General features: G+C 37.5%; 1 protein-coding gene and 1 long non-coding RNA gene across 3 annotated transcripts in view; one reads left to right on the top strand and one right to left on the bottom strand.

Moving 5' to 3' along the window:
- SRBD1 (S1 RNA binding domain 1) overlaps positions 1-24200 on the top strand; it is a 196621-nt gene that overhangs the window by 159932 nt on the left and 12489 nt on the right. Inside the window, exons 17-19 of one of the 2 annotated variants that reach the window (XM_032592636.1) lie at positions 7595-7701; positions 8989-9165; positions 13001-13180. In XM_032592636.1, the coding sequence (XP_032448527.1) occupies positions 7595-7701; positions 8989-9165; positions 13001-13180 (464 nt within the window). Of the gene's footprint in view, positions 1-7594; positions 7702-8988; positions 9166-12997; positions 13181-24200 lie in introns of both variants that reach the window. The other variant, XM_030310525.1, reaches the window with a different exon arrangement.
- On the bottom strand, positions 1876-22479 carry LOC115510547. Its single transcript, XR_003967766.1, has 2 exons — positions 22193-22479; positions 1876-2104 (listed from the first exon to the last, which is right to left on the bottom strand). It is a non-coding gene; the product is annotated as an uncharacterized LOC115510547 (long non-coding RNA).

The raw sequence follows: 24200 nt of genomic DNA, 5'->3' as shown, positions 1-24200 counted from the left end.
TAAAGGGAATATACTGTATACTGGCTTTGAAGAAGTAGAGAAGGAGCTACTCTTAAGCACATATTCTGTTTTCTGAAATGTCTCCATTCTTCTATCAGTTCTGCGTTTCATGGGTCATCAGTACCCACTCCCCTAGATGACTTCTTAAAACTGTCACATGTCAAAGAAAAGTCAATGCAACATGAGGAAGTCACCTTGCTTTATGTGATTGGCTAGACTTTCCCTGTAAAGCTTTTTTGCATCTTTAATTCCTAATTGCATTTTGTATTTTGATGATAGTAAGAGGTAGGAAGAACCATGAATGAGTGATTAATTTATAAAGAAAATACTCAAGAATATTATAGGGAAAACAACTTGGGAATAAATTTAAAGTTTAATATGGAATATGCAGGGGCGCCTGGGTGGCGCAGTCGGTTAAGCGTCCGACTTCAGCCAGGTCACGATCTCGCGGTCCGTGAGTTCGAGCCCCGCGTCAGGCTCTGGGCTGATGGCTCAGAGCCTGGAGCCTGTTTCCCATTCTGTGTCTCCCTCTCTCTCTGGCCCTCCCCCGTTCATGCTCTGTCTCTCTCTCTGTCCCAAAAATAAATAAACATTGAATATGGAATATGCAAAGTGCAGTTTCACTGCTGTAAAAGTTATAGTCCACAGACAAGGTTTCATCTGGAAGGACTTTTTAAAAATAGTTGTGAGATAATTTTAGTGCTTCAGGACAAAAAAAAAAAAAAAAAAGCAGTTTGGATCAGCAATTCTTCAGAAGTTTGTGGTAGAGTAATAATAAAAACGTGGATTCTGACCTCAAAAAAGCTGACTGGCATGAATGAGTGCTTATATTCCTAAAATCTCATAAATTTTAGGTAAAAATGTAATGGCCCAAACAATATTTCTTAGAATTTGAAACAGACTGTTTCTACAATTCAAGTAACTTATCCAACAATTCAGTTAGATAACTTTTTAAAAAATGGAGTAATTCATTTTTCTGGCATCAAGGCCTTGACCATTAGCATAGCCAGTCCTGGGGTCCTCCTGCTCTTCTACTCATGACTGCCAGTAGGGGTGTGTGTCTCCTCTCAGCTTTTCACAGATGTCAACTGGGCTTCTTAAAGGCATGGACTTCATATGTTTTTCCCTGTACTCAAAACACCCAGCGCAGCCAGCCCAGTGCCTGGTGCATAACAGTCGCTTAGAAAACGTTTTTAGAATGACAGAATCAATGCCTCTGCTTTACTGCCACAGATATTATTATGGGACAATATGGAACTTCATTCATTATTTCCTCCCCTAAAGGTAGGTGATTTGTACTTTTAGAAAACAGTGTTAATTTTTTAATACTTTTCCTAAGCAAAAAGTTGGGGAAGAATGTAGGCCAAACCCAGGAGTATAGGTCACAGCAATTCTTGCAGAAAATTTTCTAATGTAAGTCTCCCTACTAGAGGAATTAAAAAATATTTGAACTCCATAAGTTATCTTACAGGGTGTTTTGGTAAATAGCTGTTCTGATTTACATGTTTTAATGACTTCATAATAGTTCACATTGGTGACTATAATTTATTTGTATCAGTCCCATCTGAGTGTATTTTTAGATTGTGCGTACACACACGTCCTATCTTTGCACATATCTTTCTATTTCCTTAGAATAAATTCTTAACATGTGAAGATGCCACATTATATTACATGCAAATTTTGTACAGTTGTTGTAAGGATTAAATTAGATAATATTGTAAAGCCTTATAACAATGCCTGACAGTAAAATCTCAAGGGTTTTTGGTAGTAAGGTTATTGGTTGCTGTTTTTGTTGTCTCAAACCTTCCCACTAGACCTTGAGCCCCTTGATACAATAACATCAGTTAGAAAAACATCAGAGATCCCAATTCCACATGAGTTGAACAATAAGTAAATTTATTATTCTTTATTAAATAGTAGAGAAATTTCATTACAATAAAGTCAGAGTAGTGGTGAGTTCAGAACTGGTTAATATAAAGTCTCAAGAGTATCATGAAGAACTACATTCCAGCCATGTGTGCCACCTGCCATCCTCACGGAGTCAGCTTTGTCCTCAAGCTTGTCCCAATCACGTGATACAGTGCTTACCCCGGCTCCAGTAGTCCTATTTGAATGAAAAGAAGAAAAGATCCAGCTCTTCATAAGGCTCTATATACAGGGGTCTTTATTTAAGTTAGTCTTTAACCTCTCAGTAAAGAAGGCTTATTCTAAAGCCCTCAGCAGATTTACCCTTGTATTTCATTTGCCATCATGGAATAAATGGAATGGGACCACCATGACTGGCTTAGACCATTATTTTTCATACCCTTTGATCGTGATACACAGTAGGAAGTACATTTTATACCATAACCAAGATACCTATCACACATGTATGGGTATATGTATACGTCTTACACAATTAAACATAATTCAAAATAAAAGCTTCTCAAAGTAATACCCTTATGCCTATGATAAAGTTAAATACCATTTTTCTTTATAATTAAATACAAGGTTTTTTAACCCTCAAATACAAAAAAATTAGGAAGATTTAATTCAGTGTATAGGTATAATGTTCATGAATTTGTTCCAGTCTGGAATAAATGAGGACAATGAGCATATATGGTACACTATTAAGCCTACTATTTTAAATCCTGATTGAATCAAAATTGAAAATATGGAGCACTTGGGTGGCTCAGTTGGTTGAGCATCTGACTCTTGATTTCTACTCAGGTCTTGATATCACAGTTCATGGGATTGAGCCCCGCGTCGGGCTTTGCGCTGTGGGATTCTCTTTCTCTGCCCCTCCCCTGCTTGCACTCTCTGTCTCTGACTCTCTCTCTGACTCTCTCTCTCTCTCTCTCTCTCTCTCTCTCAAAATAAATACATAAATATTTTAAAAAGACATAATTTAAAAAAATTGAAGATACTTTTTCATATAACTAGGTCACTGAGTGGTAAAGTAATCTTAGTGATAATTCATGCAGATAAGACTCCTGAGTGAGTTCTACACTCAAGGAGACAGGCTGCAAAGTACCTGCATACCAGGAGTTGGATCAGTGAGAACCATCTTGGAAGCTGCCTAGCACAGAATATAGAAACATAAGACAACTAAGTGTAGTGTGTGATGCTGGATTGAATTCTGGATGGGGAGGAAAAATACTGTAAGTATAATTGGGGTAGTTGATGAAATTTGAGTATGGGCTCTACATTAGATAATAGTACATCAGTGATAACTTTTCTGATTTTGATTATTCTATGGTGGTATGTAAGACAATGTCTTTGTTGTTTGCAAATATACACTGAGGTACTTATTTGAGGGAAAGCTAAGGAAATTCCTTGCATGTTTTCCTCTGATTTTGAGATCACTTCAAAATTTTTAAAGTTTAAAAATGCCAAGAGAAAGTATTTTTCACCTGAAAAAAAATATGTATGTGGTTCTTGAGTCCACATATACTGAATGCATCCTATGTATATCATGTGTTTAATCCTTCTAATATACTGTTGGGTTTTGTTTGCTAGTATTTTGTTGAGGATGTTTGCATCTATCTTCACAAGGAATATTGGTCTATAGTTTTCTTTACTGATGTTATCTTTGTTTGGCTTTGACTTCAGAGTAATGCTGGCCTCATAGAATGAGTTAGGAAGGGTTCTCCTCTCTTCTGTTTTCTAGAAGAGTTTGAAAAGGATTAGTGTTAATTCTTTTTTAATGTTTGGTAGAATTCATCAAGCTGTCTGGTCCTGGGCTTTTCTTTGTTGGGAGATTTTTGATTACTGATTGAATCTCTTGCTTTAAGTCTGTTCAGATTTTCTTATTTCTTCTTGAGCCCATTTTTGGCAATTTCTGTGTTTCTAGGAACTTGTCCATTTTTTATTCCTTTGCAGTTTATCTAGTTTAATTTGTTTTTAAATTTTTTATATACATTTATTTATTTTTGAGAGACAGAGAAAGACAGAGCACAAGTGGGGAAGGGACAGAGAGAGAAGAAGACACGGAATCAGAAGCAGTTTCCAGGCTCTGAGCTGTCAGCACAGGGCCTGATGTGGGGCTCGAACTCACAAGCCGTGAGATCATGACCTGAGCTGAAGTCGGACGTTCAACCGACTGAGCCATCAGGCGCCCCTTATCTAGTTTAATTTGTATTGAACAAGAATGCATTTTTACATTGTGTATATATATGTGATTTGGTTTTATGTGAATTTATACTTAAACCATACAAAATAAATCTGCCATAAAACTGCCTTCCCTTGCCTAGCATACCTGACCTAAAAGGCATTTATCATGTTGGTGTTTTGAGCATTCCATTTGCTTCACATCCTTACCAATACTTGGTATTTTCCATCTTTTGTATCTTAACCATTTTGGTAGGGATGTTCCCAGTGTTTTTGTTTGGTTTTTAATTTTGCAGGTTTTATACTGTCATCTACAAACACATTGTTACCAACAATGCCATCTGGGGTCGATCATTTTTATTGGTTTGTGTATTTGTAAAATCATTAAGTTTATTTTAAAGTCTTACAGGTTTTTTTTTTTTCTATTTAAAATGTGCCTCAAGTCCAGTTGAATGGAGGAGTCAGCATTTTCTCTCATTTTTGTCACTATTAACACTTCCAAATCTGGTAGTTGAGCTTGCTTCATTGCTTTTCTTTTTCCTCAGAGTTTATGGTGCTTAAGGTCAACTTGAGCTAACTTAGTTAAAATAGTACAATTGCTGATAATTCAAAAAGTGTTATACTCAGTAACATCGTTTCTGAAAAATACAGTGAAAGTTTGTAACTAAACTTGGTTGAAAGAATCAGAACTTTGCCAATAGATGGTAAACTTCTCATACTTTCTTTGATACTCTGCTTCATAAACTTGTAAAGTTACTCTTTAACCTTTCCGTCAATCTGTGACAATCATTTATTAAAAGATCTAATGAGACAACCAGGAACATTGAAATTGAAATTGTCCATGTTCCTGGCCAATGTATATATCCCTCTCACGTGGTACCCTCACCTGGCTGCATTATTGATTGTACTGTTTATTCCATGTTGAATATGTGCAACATGCTCTGTGTGGGTTATTTCTGTCTTGACTTTTCTGTGCTGCTGGCCAGCCACCAAATTAACTTTATGACCCTCTAATTGATCACAACCCTCAGCTTGAAAACCATTGATTTTAGGGGCCCCTGGGTGGCTCGGTCGCTTAAGCGTCCGACTTCGGCTCAGGTCATGATCTCACGGTCAGTGAGTTCGAGCCCCGCGTTGGGCTCTGTGCTGACAGCTCAGAGCCTGGAGCCTGTTTCATATTCTGTGTCTCCCTCTCTCTCTACCCCTCCCTGTTCATGCTCTGTCTCTCTCTGTCTCAAAAATAAATAAACGTTAAAAAATTTAAAAAAAAAAAAGAAAAAAGAAAACCATTGATTTTACTGTTATTATCATCTGCTGCAGTGAGGCCAGTCTCCCCAAATCATATGGTCTTCCAGGGATGGGGTGGATGCATGGAACACAGTCACAGTTCTGTTTGGAAGGAGGAAAAGAGGGTTGGAGACTAGAGGTTAGGCAACCAAGACCGTCCAGCTATAGGGACTACTTACCAAGCATCTGGTGTGGTTTGACATATGTGGGGTTGTTTGCCTTTATTCTAATGGCTCGCAACTATGACTTTTAGTTTTTCCTATTTGCTTATAGTTTTGTCTCTTTCCTCAGATACTTTTCTTGTCCCTGTCATGGTGCTTGCTGCTACGTTGTCTGCCATCTCCTACCTTCTCATTTTTAAACTGTCCCTTTTCATTTTGCTGTTTCTCATCTACTTAGGCCGAGAAGACTCTCCAGCTTCTTAAAAGTTGTGCCTCAAAAGTAATCAGGTTCTTAGCAGGGTCTTAGGTTTTTCTTTATGATCCTTTTCATGATTATGTTTGCTTATTAGGATTTTTAAAATTATGTCTGTAGTTTTTAGCTGTGGCCTAGATAACTAGGATATCTCTGAAATATGAGAATACTCCTGCACCCTTCAGTCTTCCAGAACAAAAACTTCTATTACTAAAAGATAATAGTGTAATTACAGTCCCTAAGGACTCTATTTACTCTATGGTCTTCGTAAGAGTTTAAGGTTATCAAACTTAACCTTGTTTTCTTGAGACAAATGGGGAAGGATGCTGACGTATAGTTTCCCATCTGGGAACAACAACTAGAGTACCTTTAAGTTTAGAATTATGAATAACATCAAGTGTATTAGGAGGTACTCATTGTGGTAATCTGGCTTCAGTTAGCCAACAAATATTTACCTTCAAATACTGTGTTTCATAAATACTAAGATGCACATTTTCTTACATTTTAACATCTCTGAAATCAGGATGCTTAACAATTAATGGTGTCCTAAAAAAATTAAAAAAAAAAAAATTAATGTGTCCTATGGTTGCTGTTGGCCCCGGGGCATATCGTGGTGTAGTTTCTGTGCGAACTTGATTATTAATCTTGGAGGCATGACTGAACTGCAGGCCCTTCGCTGTTTTAGTCAACAAGCTATTGAACAATAAAACACTTAAGGATCTTTAAGGAAAGAATAGGAGTTTTGTTGCTGTCCAAAATCTCTTCTGTTGATACTTTCTGTTCAGATTAAGGTAGAACTACTACCACAGCTTACAGAATGAGCATCAGAAGCTTTAAAGAAACTCTCAGAGACTATGGAGTATAACTGTCTCAGGAAATGCTCCATGACCTGGGATCTTAAGAGTTCAAGGGCAATACTGAATGGAGAAATTTGGACATCTAAGGCTCTGAGTAAAAAAGTGGTTCAGAAGAGTTGAATGCTGAATGTGAAGAAATTTTAGAAATACCTTAACCAGTTTAGATTGCTTATATTTTCCTTTTTATCTGTGCATAATAGATGATTTAAGAACTTCCTAATAAGTCTAAAAGAATTCTTTCAGTATTTGAAAAAGTAAAATTTTCAAGTAATAAGAAAGCATCGTGTCATGATTTAACAGGCAGTGTAACTTCTTTCTTAGTGGTACGTCAACTAACAGTGCCTTTGATAAGCAATAATATCTTCACTGTGATGAAACAGAGTTTGATTTACTGTCACACTTCTTGTGTATTAGTGTACTGCTTCCTACGATAATTTACGCTTTCTTCTCCTAAGAGGAACTAAGGAACAATGCACATGTGAGTGAAGGTAACACCACCAGGCAGCGTGTGAATGATGGAGACCAGTAGGTCTCAAAGTGTGTTCCTGGAAGCAGCAGCGGCAGCACCACCTGGGGGCTTATTCGCATGCAGATTCTCAGGCCCCACCCCAGACCCACTGAGTCAGCCTGTGTTTTAACAAGCCCTATGGGTGATTTTGATACCATGCTAAAGTTTGAGAACTACTGTTCGGGCAGAATTCTGGGAAAGGGAAACTTACTGGTGCTGTTCTATTGAGGTTAGGTATATGAGTGATTTAGAGGGTAAGAAAACGTACATTTCTTAAGTTCGGCTCAGTTACATGCTCACAGTGTGTTTAAGAAAAGTGAAAAAATGTACTACGTTGTGTCTCAGCCAGCTGCCGGTGACACAGGTATATAATGGAGTAGTCCAAAACCTGCCTGTCTTGCTTTCACTTTTGGTTGACTTTTGATCTTTGTCTTTTTAGCATGACGTATCTCAGACTTTGCTCAAGGCAACACTGGACAGTGTTGTAGAAGAGTGTGTCAGCTTTGTGGGAGTGGATATTAACATCTGTTCTGAAGTTTTGTTGAGGTGAGACGAGAGGTCTGTGGCTGAAGATCACAGAATCTTCAGTTTAACTGGCTGCTCAGTTCAAACTGAGCAAACGTAAGGAGACACATGTATGAAGTTGTCAAGTATAAAAAACCTCTGAGTTCCTACCTTGCTCTAGGTAATCAGTTTGAGGGGAAGACATCGTTCAAAAAAAGACTTATAACAATTCACATTATCCTTTTTAATACTGCAAATCTAAAGTGAAGAGCATATGGTAACCATTGAGTGCATTAGTGTTGCTAATAGAACTTAAATAAGGTTAACATGGAAAAGAGCTGTTTCCCACCACATGAGAGTAGATATTTTTCACTAGTTCAGTCTCTTGCATACATCTGTCAAAGCTGGCAGTAACCAGAAGATAAATTCTGAGGGTTCAAAGTATGGTTACCATATTTTTACCTGGAATCTGCAAGTCACATATCAAAATCTTTATCGTACTATAATCATGTCTTATATACCCTTTTTAGTGTGGTTATAGAAGAGCTGCTTTTTTCCGTTCATAGTTTGGCATTTATTACACAAGTCTGCTGATGCAGCATGAAATTCTGGACCTCTGTAAAAGATCTAGACTTCTTTGCTTTGAGATTAGTATAGCAGAAAATATCCCTTACATTTTAAGGTGTTGACTTTCTACCACAGCTACAAACATTCCATACTTTCATGTATAAAATTCAATAATAGAATTAAGAATCTCTTAAATAGAAATTTTTAAAGTTAGCACCAAGCAAACTACCTAATGATAGAGTTTTTATATTTTTAAACTAACCAGGACAGTCATGACTTTCTATAGTTTAAGGCTTTATGTTAATGAGAATAGGCTGATTAAAAAAAAAAAAAAATAGGGTACTACAACACAGCTGAAGCTATTGTAACTTTTGCTTCTAACTCACTTTGTAAACTAAACAGGAATAGGCAGAATTATTACTTGATTCAGAAACACGAGGAACATGAATAGTATAGAATTACTGTGGGGAACAATTCTTTTCTTATCCCAGTGTCCATCAGTTTACCAGCATCTTTATGACAGCTGCTGGTTTTGTCATTAGTTTGCATTGTGTTGTCCTTGCCTCCTCTTGGACAACTCTTTCCCCTTTGTCTTTTTTATTTAACTCCCCTTTGGATTTACTTAACTTAGAGCCATATGACAGTATGTAATTGCAATGGTTTTTATGATGCATATCGTTGACTTTCCAGATGAGATCTTTTCTTTGATTATTCTTAGAACTATTGTATCTACCACATTATTCATTTTGTTTATTTCTTTAGGCATATTGCAGGACTCAATGCCAACCGAGCCAAAAATATTATTGAATGGCGAGAGAAAAATGGACCCTTTGTCAACCGAGAACAGCTAAAAAAAGTGAAAGGGCTGGGTCCAAAATCTTTCCAACAGTGTGCTGGCTTCATCAGAATCAACCAGGATTATATTAGAACATTTTGCAGGTGATTATTAAAGTGTGCTCTTTGGGTTCTGTTACCAACCTTCTCTGTTACTGTTGCCCATCCTGCTCACTGGCCTAAATACTAGGTGTCCATTTGTTCAGTCCTTCAGTATATGTGGACTCTAATCTTTGCTCGGCACTGGGAATCCAGCAGTGAACAAATCAACAAATTCCATGTTCTCGTGAAGTTAAATTTTAACACATGAGGCAAACAATAAATAAACTAGTAAAATAAATAGTTTCAGATGTAGTAAATATTATACACATTAAAACAGAGTGATATGACACTGTCTTGGGGAGCGGTACAACTGCTTTCAATGAGTTATTCATTGAAAAGTTATTTGAGCTGAATTTTGAATGAAATGAAGGAGCTAACCACACAGGGATTAGAAGGAAAGCATTATAGGAAGAGCATGCGGGATGTGTGCAAGGTCCTAAGGCACGACCAAATTTGGTGTATTCAGGAAATGAAACTAAGGCCAATGTGATTGGAGCATCACAAGTGGGAAGGACCGGTACAAGAAGAGGTGACAAAGAGGACTTCACAACAGCCACTTCATATTGACAGCTGTTTCCCTAAGTATACTTGGGCCTCCCCACACCCTCCTCCCTGAAAAGTGACCAAAGCATAATTGTCAGTTGTGTAGATTAAGAGCTAAATTCTTGCTGTTAATTTCTAATCCTGATAGCACAAAAGCAAAGAATTTGGGTAAACTTCGCATTTTGTAATCATGAAAGAATAGTTTTTATGTACTTGCTACTTTGGGACTACCTGTCTATATTCGTTTCTATTATGTTTTTCTTTTGACAAAATTATAATAAAGGGGCGCCTGGGAGGCTCAGTCAGTTAAGTGGCCGACTTCAGCTCAGGTCATGATCTCGCAGTTTGTGAGTTTGAGCCTCACCTTGGGCTCTGTGCTCAGAGCCTGGAACCTGCTTTGGATTCTGTGTCTTCCTCTCTCTGTGCCCCTCCCCTGCTTGTGCTCTGTCTCTCTCTCTCAAAAATAAGTAAACATTAAAAAAATTTTTTTAATAAAAAATTATAATAAAAGTAATATGGAAAAATAATCTTTAGTCTGGCAAAGACTAATAAGGGAAAACCAGACCCACTGGACAGTAATAATAATAATAATGGAAAACCAGCCCCACTGATAATAATAATATTAATAATATAAAGTTATAGTTACATAACTGGTTTTGATGTAGAAATAGATGAGAATAGAGTCTGCAATTCACCAAAATATAGACAGAATTTAGTTTATGATAAAGGTGGAGTTTCAAACACTGGTATTATGACAGCTGGCAGGAATTTGATATGTGTAGGGGAAACTGTAGTTGCACCTCATACCTTATACCCAAATAAATCCCAGATGGATCACAGACTTAAAAAGAAGAAGTGAAACTGCAAAAGTACCAGGAGACAACATGGGTAAATTTTGCAGAGGATTGGAGTGGCAGAAGGCCTTTTCTAAGTAGACCACAAAACCCAGAAGCCAGAAATGAAAAACAACTGAGGATAAAATAATCCCATGTTTCTTAGTTTATATGTTTTTTGAACACTTAGTTAGAACAGTATAAAAAATAAATGAAAAGGAAAGAGTACCTCAGCTTCTGACTTCAAATAGTTTCTTATATATTGCTTCCTGAAAGTAAATTTATACTTATATCAACTTGTATGTTTATTATTTAAAAATTCAGAGGCATCTGGATGGCTCACTGGGTTCAGCATCCAACTCTTGATTTTAGCTCAGGTCATGATCCCAGGGTTGTGGGTGCTGCTCTGAGCGTGGAGCCTACTTAAGATTCTCTCTTGCTCTCTCGCTTTCACTCTCCCTCTCCCTCTCTCGTTCTCTCCCTCCCTGTGCCCCTCTCCCCTGTTTGCACGCTCTTTAGGGGAAAAAAAAAAAAAAAAGATTGTGCTATACAACTATTTGCAACTTGCTTTATTTGTTTCGGTAATACATCTTGGTTTTCTTTCCACATATTACATATAGATATAGATCATTATTTATGGTGTCTGCATAGTATTTAGTTTGTGGGGGAAACCATAGCTTAATCTAATCAGTATCCTATTGATGAACATTTGAGTTATTTTTAAAGCCTTATATTTTTTCAACTGATAATGAAGTACTTGAAGTTTCATGACTGTTACATCTTCTTGATAACTCATACCTTTGTTCGAAATGGACTGTTGCTATCTCATTGAGTGTTTTGTGCATTGAAATCTATTTTGTTTGCTAGCTATGTTGCTACACTTGCCTTTTCAGTATGCTTGGTATTTTTTTATTTTCAAACTTTCTATGACATTTAATTTTTGTTACAACTCTTGTAGATCAATAGATTTCATGGGTTTATTCAATTTTATATTAATACATTCACATTTGCTACATTTATTGATATTTTGGACTTCATCTATCGTATATTTTCTTTTCATCATGCTTTCTGATTTTCTCTCATGCTGTTTGTTGGATTTCTCAGCTAACAAGTTTTCCTTATTTTTCCACCTCGTTTTTATCTCCCCTTAGTGATTTCAAGTTGTTTGTGTTTCTCTGGTGATTATCCTTAAGTGTGATTTGGACTGGCCTCTGCAGTTAATAGGTGTCTCTGTCCTCCTCCCGGAAAAGACTAGCACCTTAGGACTCTTCCCAGCCTCTTTCCTTCAGCTGTATGTCCCATGATGAGATGACTTGGGATTTTAGTTTCAGACTATCCTATATATATATACATATATTTATAAGTATACATATATTTATATATATTTAAATACATATATTTATATATTATATATTTATAAATAAATATATTTATATTTATTTATTTTGAGGGAGGGAGAGAGAGTGGGTGAGCAGGAGATGGGCAGTAAGAGAGGGAGACAGAGAATCCCAAGCAGGCTCCATGCTGTCAGCGCAGATCCCAACATGGGGCTCAGACTCACAAACCACGAGATCATGATCTGAGCCCAAATCAAGAAGCAGAGGCTTAACTGACTAAGCCTCCCAGGTGCCCCTATACATATATTTCTTACATTATTCATGAGCAGTTTTTTAACGTAGCAAGATTTTATAGTTTCTGTGCTCATCACTGTTTCTTGTAGCCCACACAATCACTCTTCTTGAATTTGTTGTTTTTGCTGGAATGTATTCTTAAATTCTTTTCAGAGAGAGTGTATATATTATATGGGTTCTACTTCAATCCTTACATGTCTGAAAACAATTGTAATTTGCCCTCCTATCTGAATGCTAGTTTGGCGAAGTATATGATTCTCGATTCAAAATCATTTTCTCTCAGAACTTTTAAGATACCAGTTCACTGCATTCTAGCATCTGCTGTTTATCAGGGAGTAATCTGATGCCAGTCTGATTCTAGTTCCTTGGGAAGTATTCTGTTTTATTTTTCTTTCTTGATTCTTAAGTCCTATTCTAAAGTTGCCCCACAGTATGTCAAATCTGAGTCTTTTCCCATTCATCCTATTTTGTACTCAGTAGGTTCTTTTAATTTGGGAACTTGTATTTTTCTTCAGTTCTGGGAAATTGTTTTCTCTTTCTCCTTCTCCCTTTCCTTTTTATTTATTTCTCTGCGTTTTTCTCTGTTCTTCCCTAGAATGCCACTTTTACAGGCTAAATCAGTAAAGAATATTTTTGGCTTTAAGTAACAGGAAACTCTGTTAACAATGTTTAAGCAAATATGTGATAATTTCTATGAAGGGAATGGTCAGAATGTGGGTGCTGTTTGTACGTATTTGTGTGGCAGAAAAATAAGCACATTTTAAAGACTTTTCTTTTCTTCCCAATTTTCCCTTCCCTCCTACTCCTCGCCTCTTTCAATGGTGATAGTAGTCAGCAAACCGAATCTGCGGGCCAAATTCAGGGAGTTGCTCTGACATCTTCAGCAGGTGTTGAGGTCACAAATGAGAAGCAAGGCAAGAAGAAGAGCAAAACTGCAGTAAATGTTGTACTGAAGCCAAATCCTTTGGACCAAACTTGTATTCACCCGGAATCGTATGACATAGCGATGAGGTAAGTCTGAGGTCCATGTGAGAATTCTCCGTGCCCAGAGTGAGTTCTCTACAGCAAACGGCCTTTGTTTTGACATAATGGAGACTTAAAAAATATGGCCATATTTAACATGACAACATTTTTCAGAAGTTCCGCATTGCTGAGTTATGTGACACATTATTTTATTTCAGTGAGGAATGAAACCATTATTCCTGGAGCAGTGTCAAGCTAATAAACCCTGGTACTAATGGTGAAGTGTGTGTAATGGAAATTGCATGGCACTCTCCTCTGTTTGTTTTGGAAATTAACAAGACACAAATGACTAGCACCTGGCTTAAAGCTTGTGCTTATCTAAAGATAAAGCCCTTTTGGAAGTAAACAGCCAACTCTCAGATTTCTAATAAGTATTGCCCAGCTAGGTTATTACAAAGTCTAAGAAATGATGTACTTTTAATGAGCATACATTCCACAGAATGATATGGCGGAGGTTTTTGAGTACATGGAAAGATTTAATGCTAGGCATTAAAAGAAAAAAAAATTAGCACCACATTGAATTAGTTTAAAAATTTTTAATTAGTGCAGAAACTGTCTCGCTACATCACTAAATAGTTTAAGGCTTTTAGTGAGTTAAATAACAGTAGGTTTTAAGATAGTGAGTATTTTAATGTTCATTGAATCTGAAGTGAGATTTTTAACTTGTTTTGAGAAAATTTATATTTGATTATTTTAGTAAATGGAAATTGTTTTCTTTTTTAAAAGATGTTTGAGGGGCGCCTGGGTGGCGCAGTCGGTTAAGCGTCCGACTTCAGCCAGGTCACGATCTCGCGGTCCGTGAGTTCGAGCCCCGCGTCAGGCTCCGGGCTGATGGCTCGGAGCCTGGAGCCTGTTTCCGATTCTGTGTCTCCCTCTCTCTCTGCCCCTCCCCCGTTCATGCTCTGTCTCTCTCTGTCCCAAAAATAAATAAACATTGAAAAAAAAAAATTTAAAAGATGTTTGAAATTATAGATTATATAGCACATGATAGAGAACTTAGAAAATAGGGGAAAAAAGAAGTGAAAAATAATATTCTGTCAACATCAAAACAGTGGTACCTGTTTTTCCCCCAGCATTTTGTTATGGAAAAATTTAAGCATAAAATTGAAAAAACAAAGTTTACAGTGAATTCCTGTATACCCACACCTAGATTTTATCATTAACATTTTATTATGCCTGTTTTTCCACTTACCTGTCCATCTATTTGTTCCTCAGTCCTTCTTATTTTATGTATTTTCAAAGAAAATTGCAGACATCAGTATACTTTCAACTAATACTTCAGTATGCATATCATTAACCAGAATTCTGATTATTAACAACATTTTTTCCTTTGAGGTAAAATTCACCTACGATTAAACTATAAGTGTATATTAGCTGAGTTTTGGCAAATACTTATATGTGTATAACCCAAACTCCTCTTGAGATAAAACAAACAAACAAACAAACAAAAAACCTTGCCATCATCCTAAAACCTTTCCCCATCCTGGACAATCCCTGTCCAAGCCTCCTGGAGCTAACTGCATGTTCTGACTTTTTCTGCCAAAGGTTACTTTGCCTCTTCTAGAACTTCTTATAAATGGTGCCATACAATTGTACTCTTGTGTAAGCCTTCTTTCAACCTAAAGTTTAGAGATTTTTATCCATGTTGTAACAAGTTTTAGTGGCCTGTTTCTCTTTATTGCTAATATTTCATCGTATGAATGTACCACAGTTTATTCTCCTTATTGAAATACCTTTACTATTTCCAATTTTGGGCTATTATGAGTAAAGCTGCTATGAATATTCTTATACAGTTTTTGTTGTTGACATTTGCTTCCATTTTTCTTGGAAAAATACTTAGGAGAGGATTTTCTGGCTCCATAAGGTAGGTGAATGTTTTAGTATTCTTAGAAACTTGTAGCCAATGCCATTTTGCACTCCCATTAACAATATATAAGAGTTCTGGTTACTGTGCACCGTTATCATCATTTGATGTTAGTCTTTTTCATTTTAGCCATTCTCTTATGTGTGTGGTAGAATCTCTTTGTGGTTTTGACTTGTATTTCTCTGATGACATTGAGCACTTTCTTGTGGGCTTATTAGCCATTGACGTACCTTCTTTTGGAAACTGTTCATATCATTTAACCATTTTCTAATTGAGTTGTTTACCTTTTTATTATTGGGTTGTGGGAATTTTTTAAATGTATTCTGGGTATTAGTCTTTTGTGAATATATGTTTTGTCCTGGGTTGTCGTTTACCTCTTTATTTTCTTATTGGTGTCTGTTGATGAGCAGAAGTTTTAAATTTCGATGATGTCTAATATATTGATATTTTCCTTTTATAGTTATTGCTTTCTGTGTCCCGTCTGAGAAACTTTTGCTACCTCAAAACATTTTTCAGTGTTTTCTTCCAAAAGCTTTTAGGTCTGTGATGCATCTGAAATAACAATTCATGTATGATTTGAAGTAAGGATCAAGGTTCATTTTCTTTTGTCCATTACGAACATTCAGTTATTTTGGCACCAAGTTTGAAAAACAACAACAAAACTTTGTTTTTTACCCGTTGCTTTGGTGGCTTTGTTGCAAACCAAGTGACTGTGTAAGTGTGGGTCTCTTTCTGGCTCTCTTCTTGTTTCATTGATCTGTTGGTCAGTACCATACTATCTTGGTCTCTATAGCTTTATGCTAAGTTTTGAAGTCCGAGAGTGTTAGTCCTCTAATTTTTTTTTAAATACTACTCTGAATATCATAGATGATTTGTATTTTCCTGTACATTTTATAGTGAGCTTATCAAGTTTCATTAGAAATGATTGAGTTATGATTGAGATTACATGGAGTCTGTAGGTGAATTTAGGAATAGTTGATGTCTTCATAATACTGAGTCTTTTCACCATGAATTTATCACATCTTTTCACTTATTTTGGTCTTTCATTTCTCGCAGCAGTGTTTTAAAATTTCCACTGTACAGGTCTTATCTTGCATGTATTTTATGTTTTCCAACTTATAAATGGAATTTTTTGAATTTGTTGCTAATTTTTGCTAATATGTAAAAATACAATTAATTTTTCATAGCAACTATGTATCCTGCAGCCTTGCTAATAAGTTCACATACTAGTTCTAGTAGGTGTTTGTAGGTTCTTTAAGTTTTCCTACATAAACAATTATGTTACTAGCAAACAGATGGAAGCTTTACTTCCTCTTTTTTAATCTTAATGCTTTTTCCTTTTCTTGCCCATTGCAATGGCTGGGACCTTTAGGACTGTGTTGAATAGGAGTGGTGAGAGTGGACTCCCTTGTCCTGTTCTCAGTCTTAGAACATGGTTCTCATTTTTTTGGTATTAAAAGAAAGTGTGGTCTCATATTATAGTAATTGTGTTTTAAGTGTTTGTTGTTTGAGAAGATGCACGTGTACTACACATGATTGTATACACTTCTTGCAACAGCTGACATCTTCATGGGTACTAAGTCAGCATTTTGTTATATGCAGCTCAGTGTCTTTTTAGTAATGTATATTTTTGTTCGTTTTCCTAATATAGTTCTAATATAGTTTATACATTTTTCAGCTTGCCTTCTAACATAAGCACAATTTTTTATTTTATTTCTGCCTATCTCTCTTTTTAAAAAGCTGGGTAATATTCCATCACATGATTGAAGTATAATTTGGTAATAGCAGTGGTTCCTCATGAAGGATGGATTCCTCGAAGTGGAATTACTCTGCCAAAGGGTTTGAGAGTTTATGTGGCTCTTGATATACGTTGCCAAGTAACATACCAATTTGTAATGCCACCAGCAGTGTTGAAGCTGGAGAAATCTTGAATTTCTCCTTTTAAGCAGGACTTTTCTGCCAGTTTTCACATGGGCCACTGTCTGCATGTGGAGCATAAAAGCCCTACCAGCCCTACCCGTCTCTTTGCTTCCTTTGGGAGTAACCTTGTCTCTCAGAAGGAGGATACTTGTAGACTATTTCATGGGAAGTTGTTTTCTACATGAAGTTCAACTCCGGACCTTTAAAATCTGGCAGCAGAACTAGTAATTTATCTGATTAAGCTTACCATCCCCATTATCCACCTTGGAAAGATGATAGTCATTTCTGGCTTTCAAGCATACTTAGTATAGACGTCACTGAACATACGTAGCTCATACTTTCATATAGTGTTACACAAGGATCTTCCCAGGGAAGGAAAGCTCATAAAGCTTATGGGTAGGTCATCATTGGTTTGACCTCTGTTCTGTAAAAGTAAGTTCGACTGCAGTAAAGTTCATTTTTAGTTACATCAGAAAACCAGTAGGAATGTAATAATTGGCTTTCATATCCCCCTACCATAATGTCACTCCCAGAAATACACCAAGATATGAAGCTGTTAAGTCTTTTTACTTCTGTATTTATGATATTCTTTCTCACATAATATTTAGAAATCGTGATACTTCTTAACCTAACTTAGTCATTTAGTGGTTCTTTAAAAAGTCTATTTTTAAGCTATTTTTATTATTTATATTACTTTTTAAAAGTTTTATTTTACCAGTTTTATTTACATGTAGGGATTCTCTGTTAAATATTGATGTGATTTGTTGTGTGTTTTCTAGTTTGTTTACCTTTTTTATCTCCTTACAATGCTATTTTGTTTTGAAATATGGATGTTTAGCTTCTTTTTGCTTTTATGCAAATTGGTATTCTCTTAATATAACTGATCTCTAAGATCAATACAGTATTTCCTATACTTTTTTCATATTCTTTGTGGTTTTGGTTTTTTACTCTATGAATTGTATTGATGATTTTATTTATTGTTTGGAATGTACAGAGCATTGTGGTAGGGCCTGAAGAATATGAAAATGAATGGAGGCACTTCATGCTTTCAGGGAACCTACCAAAGTAGAATAAAACTTACTCACAACTAATCATAACAGAGGTCAGCAGTCAATGCCCTTTGTGAAGCACAAAGGTGTTCACCGGACTGAGAGGTCATTGCCCAAGGGGATTGTCTTGTAAGGGCAAGATGACTTGAGGCCATTTGGATTGAGAAACTGAGAGGATGAACTGCTCTATCTGAGATGAGGAAGACCATGGTTGGAGCCAGGTTTGGGGGAAAGACCAGGAACTGGGTTTAAAGCATGTCCGGTTTGAGGCATCAAGCAGGGAGTTGGATGCACGAATCTGGAGTTTGGAAGAGTGGACTGGGCTGAGGATATTAATTTAAGACCCAAGTATTTATGCAGGTCCTTAAAGCCATGAGAAAGGAAGAAACAACCACAGGGGTGACCAAAGTTTGGTTAGTTCTTCAACTGCTCTTTTCCTCGTTCCCTCCATTAACAGTTTCCACTTCCTCTTCCAGTGTCTCTGGTGTTCATGTTATTTTTGCCATTCATATCCAGTTACTGTCTTTTATACCCTTCATCCAGTCTGTCAGACAACAGTATTGGCTGTCCTTTTATTATTTTTAAAATTTTTAAATTTTTATTTTTTTAAGCAGACTCCACGCCCAGTGTGGAGCCCAACGCGGGGCTTGAACTCGTGACCCTGAGTTCAAGACCTGAGCTGAGATCAAGACTTGGACGCTTAACCAACTGAGCCATCCAGGCTCCCCATTGGTTGTCCTTTTAAAATATACCCAAGGTTGACCACTTTTCATCAACTCTTGTGCTGTCATCTTTGTCTCAGTCACCATCATCTTCACCTGGATTACTGCATTTAGTCTAACAGGTTTCTCTGCTTCTACCACTGAGCATCTGGATAGTCTAAGCACGACAGACAACTAGATTCTTTTAACATGTAAATCAGAGTGTGTCACTCTTCAGCATAAAACCCTGCTCTCAGTTTCACTCAGAATTAAGGCCAAGTCCCTATGCCTTCCAATGCCTTTTTGACCAGTTTCCTATTTTTCCCTCCCTTGCCCGTTCTACTCTAGCCATGCTGGCCTCCTTGCTATTCCTTGAACATGCCAAGCCTGCTCCCACATTAGGACCTTTACACTGGTCGACCCTCTTCCTGGAACACTTTTCCTCCAGATATCTGCACAGCTAACTACTTTACCTCCTTTACCTCACCAAGACTTTGCTCACATGCCACCTTATCAACAAGACTGACCCTGACTACCCTACTTAAATCTGGAAGCCCTTACCCATAAGCCTGGTAATTCTGAGCCCCGTTACTCTGTTCTTTCTCTTTTTCCTACAGCACTTATCACCTTTATCATACTTTACAGCTTATGTATTATGCTATTTGTATACGATCAGTCTCCCTGAGAGCAGGAATCTTTGAATGTATTCCAAGATTGCAGAACAGTACCCTGGAATACAGCAGGCACTCAGAAGGTATATGTTTAATGAATGAATAATTCTGTGAATACGAGCCTTGGTTAGTGGAAAGAAGTAGTGCCATTAACATTCATTATGCAACAAGAGAGGAGGACCAAGCCTTTGTATTTGTTGTTTTTGTGCGGGGCTGGTGAGGGCGGATGGGAGGTAAGAGATATAAAGAGAGGGAGAAAGGAGGATACAAATTTCAGCTTTAGATACGTTGAGTTTGAGTTGCTAAAATATTCATGAGAACCTTGCAAGCAAAAGGAAAGGTAGAGCTAGAGTTTAGGAAAAGGGCCTGGACTAGACATGATGACACATAGGATTGGAATTATCAGTGGAGAGGCAAGAGATAAGGAGTCATGTGAGTGGAGGCACTCATCCAAGGAAGCATGTAGAACAAGAGGAGAAGGTGGCTAAGGTCAAACACTTGAAGAATATCTACATTTAGAGGGCCAGAGGAGGGAGAGAAATCAGAGAAGACAGAATATGAAAACAAACATCATGAAAGAAGGTCAGTAAGTTGATGGTGCCACATATGGCAGAATGGGTAAGTGGTTTAAGGATGTAACAGTCAGGGGGTCATTAGATGGGAAATTAACTTTAGTAGAGTGTCAGGGAAAGAAGCCAGTGTGTAAGAGACTGGGGAAAAGCAAGCGGTAAGAATTAGAAGCAGGTAATTCTTCTGAGAAGTTTGGCAGTGAAAAGAAGGAGCCATGTGATGGAAGTCCAGGAAGAGGTAAGACAAAAGGTGGTTGCTGCTTTTAGCTTTTAGGGAGCGTAGAGTGAAGAGACTGCAGCGATAATACATCTGTGGCCAAAACAAGAAGAGTAAGTAGTAGAGACATGAAAGATACCAGAGTCAGTCATAAAATTTTATAAAGCTAAAATGCCTTATTCATTTAGCTCACTCCCCATCCCTAACCCCTACCTTTAGAGGTGAGACAACTATACAAGGTGGAGAGGTCAAGAGTCCTTAGCAGCCTGTGAGGAGTGAGGGTGGGGAGAGGAACAGAATCACCAGATGGAGCAGTAGCTTAGGGAAGTATGGATTAGGATGAGTAAAGATATGAAGACATCTAAGGAAGGGGATTCAAAGGTATTTTTGAATCTTTCAGTGAAGTAGGATTTAATGGAGTAAATGTGAAAAAGGCCCTGAAACAAGTAAAAGATTTAGAACAGAATGGCTTCAAAGGATTACTGAAGGAAGATCGATCTGTAGCAATAGTAGGTTTCTTAATCCCCTGTTTCACTTAAATCTGTAATAGGGATTCTCTGTGCTTTTTTCATTGACATTTCCCAAAAGCCTTGCATTATTCCTTACTCTCTCTCTGTTACTTAAAAATATCTTCTAGTAGAGGTGGGTACATTTCTGGGATGAATATGCTATTCCTGCTTTACACCCTGTTCCTCTCCTAACATGAGAAGATACCAAATGCGGTCACTATCAAGTTGCTTCTTTTGAAATGCACATGCCCTCATTCTGAAAAACATAACGGAAGGGAATTCTTTTAATGCAATATTCAGGAAATATATCTGCAGCAGAGCAGCATAAAATCCTGCAGACTCTATGTGAAGAATTCATTTCCTACAGATCCCTTAATAAAATAAATAGGCCAAGTTTCCTTTAATGGAGGAGGTAATGTTTTCTCCAGAGGAAAGGCAGAGTCTAATTTCAGCCATGTGATGATAGAGAATAACAGTCAAATCCAGCATATTCCAGCTACTCATTTCTTTTTCCTTTCCTTAGGAAACATATATACACATCTTGGTACTTTTCTGTGCTAAACACATACCATCTTTAAGGATATGATATCCTTAATCTGAATGATTGTTATGGATGTATGTATGATTATATTTAAATATATGGTTCCACTTAAATCAGGTTCCAAACCAGCTTTTTAATTGTAACCCAGTTAAGAGATCAGGATTTGGAGCTAGTTAAAAGCTTAGGGTTTGAAGTATCATAGATCTGGTTCATATCTTGGTTCTGTAAGCTGAGTTCTGTTAGTTTAGGCAGATTGCTTCACCTATCTGAGACTCTGTGTACCTTAAAAAGTGGGAATAATAATACACCAACCTCATAAGATTGCTCTGAAGTCAACAAGATGATGTTTCTAAAGTGCCTGATAATGAGGGAGATACTCAATGAATGTTTATTATTTGTATTGAACTATTAGCTATTCCCCAAACCTGACCTGAGCTATATTTTCTTGTCTCCAACGCTTTAAACATCTCTTTTCCACATTCTACTGGTTGAAATTCTTAAAGACCTAGCCCAAATGTCACCTCCTGTATGAAATCTTAGAAAGATACTCCTCTCTGGAAATGAGCTCTTTCTCCTGTATACAACTTCTATACTTCACAAAGGCCACTTACTAATTATTGCCCTGTGTTACGGTTATTTGTAAGTTTTATCCTATTTTGGCTAAAAATGAAACGAATGAAATGTCTAGCTTTACTTCACTCCAGGTATTTTTTCTCTCATCTAAAGTGGCTGAGGTCAATGCAGTTGCGTAAGCCAAATTATTGATAAAACATCGAGAGCATCCTTTCTGCAATTGCCTATCCCACAAGTTGAGTGACATTTCAGAGTCCCTTATGGATTGAAGGCGTTTTCAGACCTCCCCAAGTTGAATCCCATGCCTTCACAGAGCATTGTGTCCAGAGCCTTCCTAGATTTTACAGACTAGAAAAGAAGACAGACTGTGAAAGAAGATTACTTACCATTTTCTGTCATCAACCAGAAATTGTCACGCTGTCCTCATGTGTGAGTGATTTCGTTGTGTTGGTGATATGGGTCATGAGGAAAACTGCTGCCGTACCATGAGTAGAATGAAGTCCAGAAACAACCTATTTAGGGGTTGCCACAACCCCATGCCTCTTCTTTTTTGCCTTACCATTTTGGTTGGTCAAGAGAGCCAAAGACAAGTATCTGATTTCTCCTTTTTCTTGAATAAGGTATTAGGAGGTAGAGCTTTGTGCTGCGCATTATGCTGATTTGTACATGTCACCGTGAGACCTGGCACTGTCCCAAAGAATGTCCTGCATTGAGAATTTGATTCACTGCAGATAGTTAACCTTGAAAGTTGTGATGTTCTGAATTTAGCTTGAAAAAAATTCCAGGAAATTTAATGTCAAGACTGTCACGTGGCACTCATGTCGATAAAGTATTGGCTGGTATTTAATTGTCATTTCCATTTTGGCCATTAGGGAGACATTTTAAAAGAGTAGTTTCTGGAGGTGGTTAGTAGCCTGCATAGCAGGAACACACACGCAGCACCATTCTGATGGACTAGGCAAATGTGTATCAAGGAATGATTTGTGTCAGTGGCTGTACTGTGCCGTACTAACACTATCATTTCCTTTATTACTGCTGAAGCACCTATTTCTGGCCCTTACAATCAATGCTGAAAGTATGTTTTCAGAGAGTAGACGACTATCCATTTAAAATCCAGGTCAGGGACAAGAGTGATCATGTAACTTGACAAAATATTTACTTGGGGAGGGTGAGGATATCTTCTATACAAAAGCCCAGTGATGTGTATTCTTAATTTACTAAAAACCTGTATCAGGTTTTTAAGACCAACAGTGGTAAAAGGGTACAGACTTTCAGTTATGAATAGGTCCTGAAGATCTAATATACAGCACGGTGATTATACCTAACAGTACTGTATTATGTACTTGAAAGTTGGTAAGTGAGTAGATCTCAAATGTTCTCACCACAAAAAAAGAAATGGTAAGGGGCTCCTGGGTGGCTCAGTTGGTTGAGTTGTCCAGCTCTTGATTCTGGCTCAGGTCATGATCCCAGGGTTGTGGAATCGAGCCCTACATTGGGCTCTGTGTTAATCATGGAGCCTGCTTAAGATTGTCTCTCTCTCCCTCTGCCCGTCCCCTGCTTGCACACACTCTCTCTCTCTAAAAAAGAAGTAAATACCTAAGTAAGAAAAAAAAAGAAAGAAAGAAATGGTGATTATGTGACCTGATGGAGTTGCCACGATGGTAATCATTTTGCAGTTATGTGTCAAGTCAACTGGTTGTATACCTTAAACTTGTATAGTGTTTTATGTCAATTATGTCTTAATAAAGCTAGGGGGTAAAAACAAAAGTAGAATTAAGCCAACAGATACACAGGATTCTGTGATGAGGTAGATGGATACATGGATCCCAACGAGTGTTTCTGGCCCAAAAGCAGTTGGGGACTAGGGTTTGGGGAGGCCCCGTAGAGGTCCTTCCTTGTCCCTGGCACGGAGCTACAGTAAGTCAACCCAGACAGTGACAAGTGGCCCATACTGAAGACCTTTAATGAGTGAGCACATCTTAGACTCGGTTTCTTTCCCGTTCCTATTCAAGGATTTAGCATCTCAGAACTGCTCTTTTGGAATGATTTTCAGAGGCTTCATCACATTCTTCCCAAACTTAGCTCTCTGCCCAGCAAAGAGCTAAGTTTTTGGCTAACGAGCAGCTGTAGTGCAGGGAGTTTAGATTGTTATTTTAAAACGAAACAGAACAACAAACAGCAGCATTAGAGCAGTGAGGTTTACAGATGTGACATACTTAGCTTTGACTGTGAGCAACCCAGAAGGCGCAGGACTTGAGGTGATTTGTAACTTTCCTGAGCTCACACACTCACACACCTCCTCACATCTAAACTTCACCGCAGCTTGCTTCTGCGTTCGCATGCCAGCTCACTTCTGCAATGATAAAAACATGTCTCTTTGTGGGGAAACTTGCC

Source organism: Lynx canadensis, chromosome A3 (assembly GCF_007474595.2).
Source record: "Lynx canadensis isolate LIC74 chromosome A3, mLynCan4.pri.v2, whole genome shotgun sequence".
In the NCBI taxonomy this organism is placed as follows: Eukaryota; Metazoa; Chordata; class Mammalia; order Carnivora; family Felidae; genus Lynx; species Lynx canadensis.
Note: the sequence above shows the minus strand (reverse complement) of the source record. Positions and strands in the feature narration are given on the sequence as shown.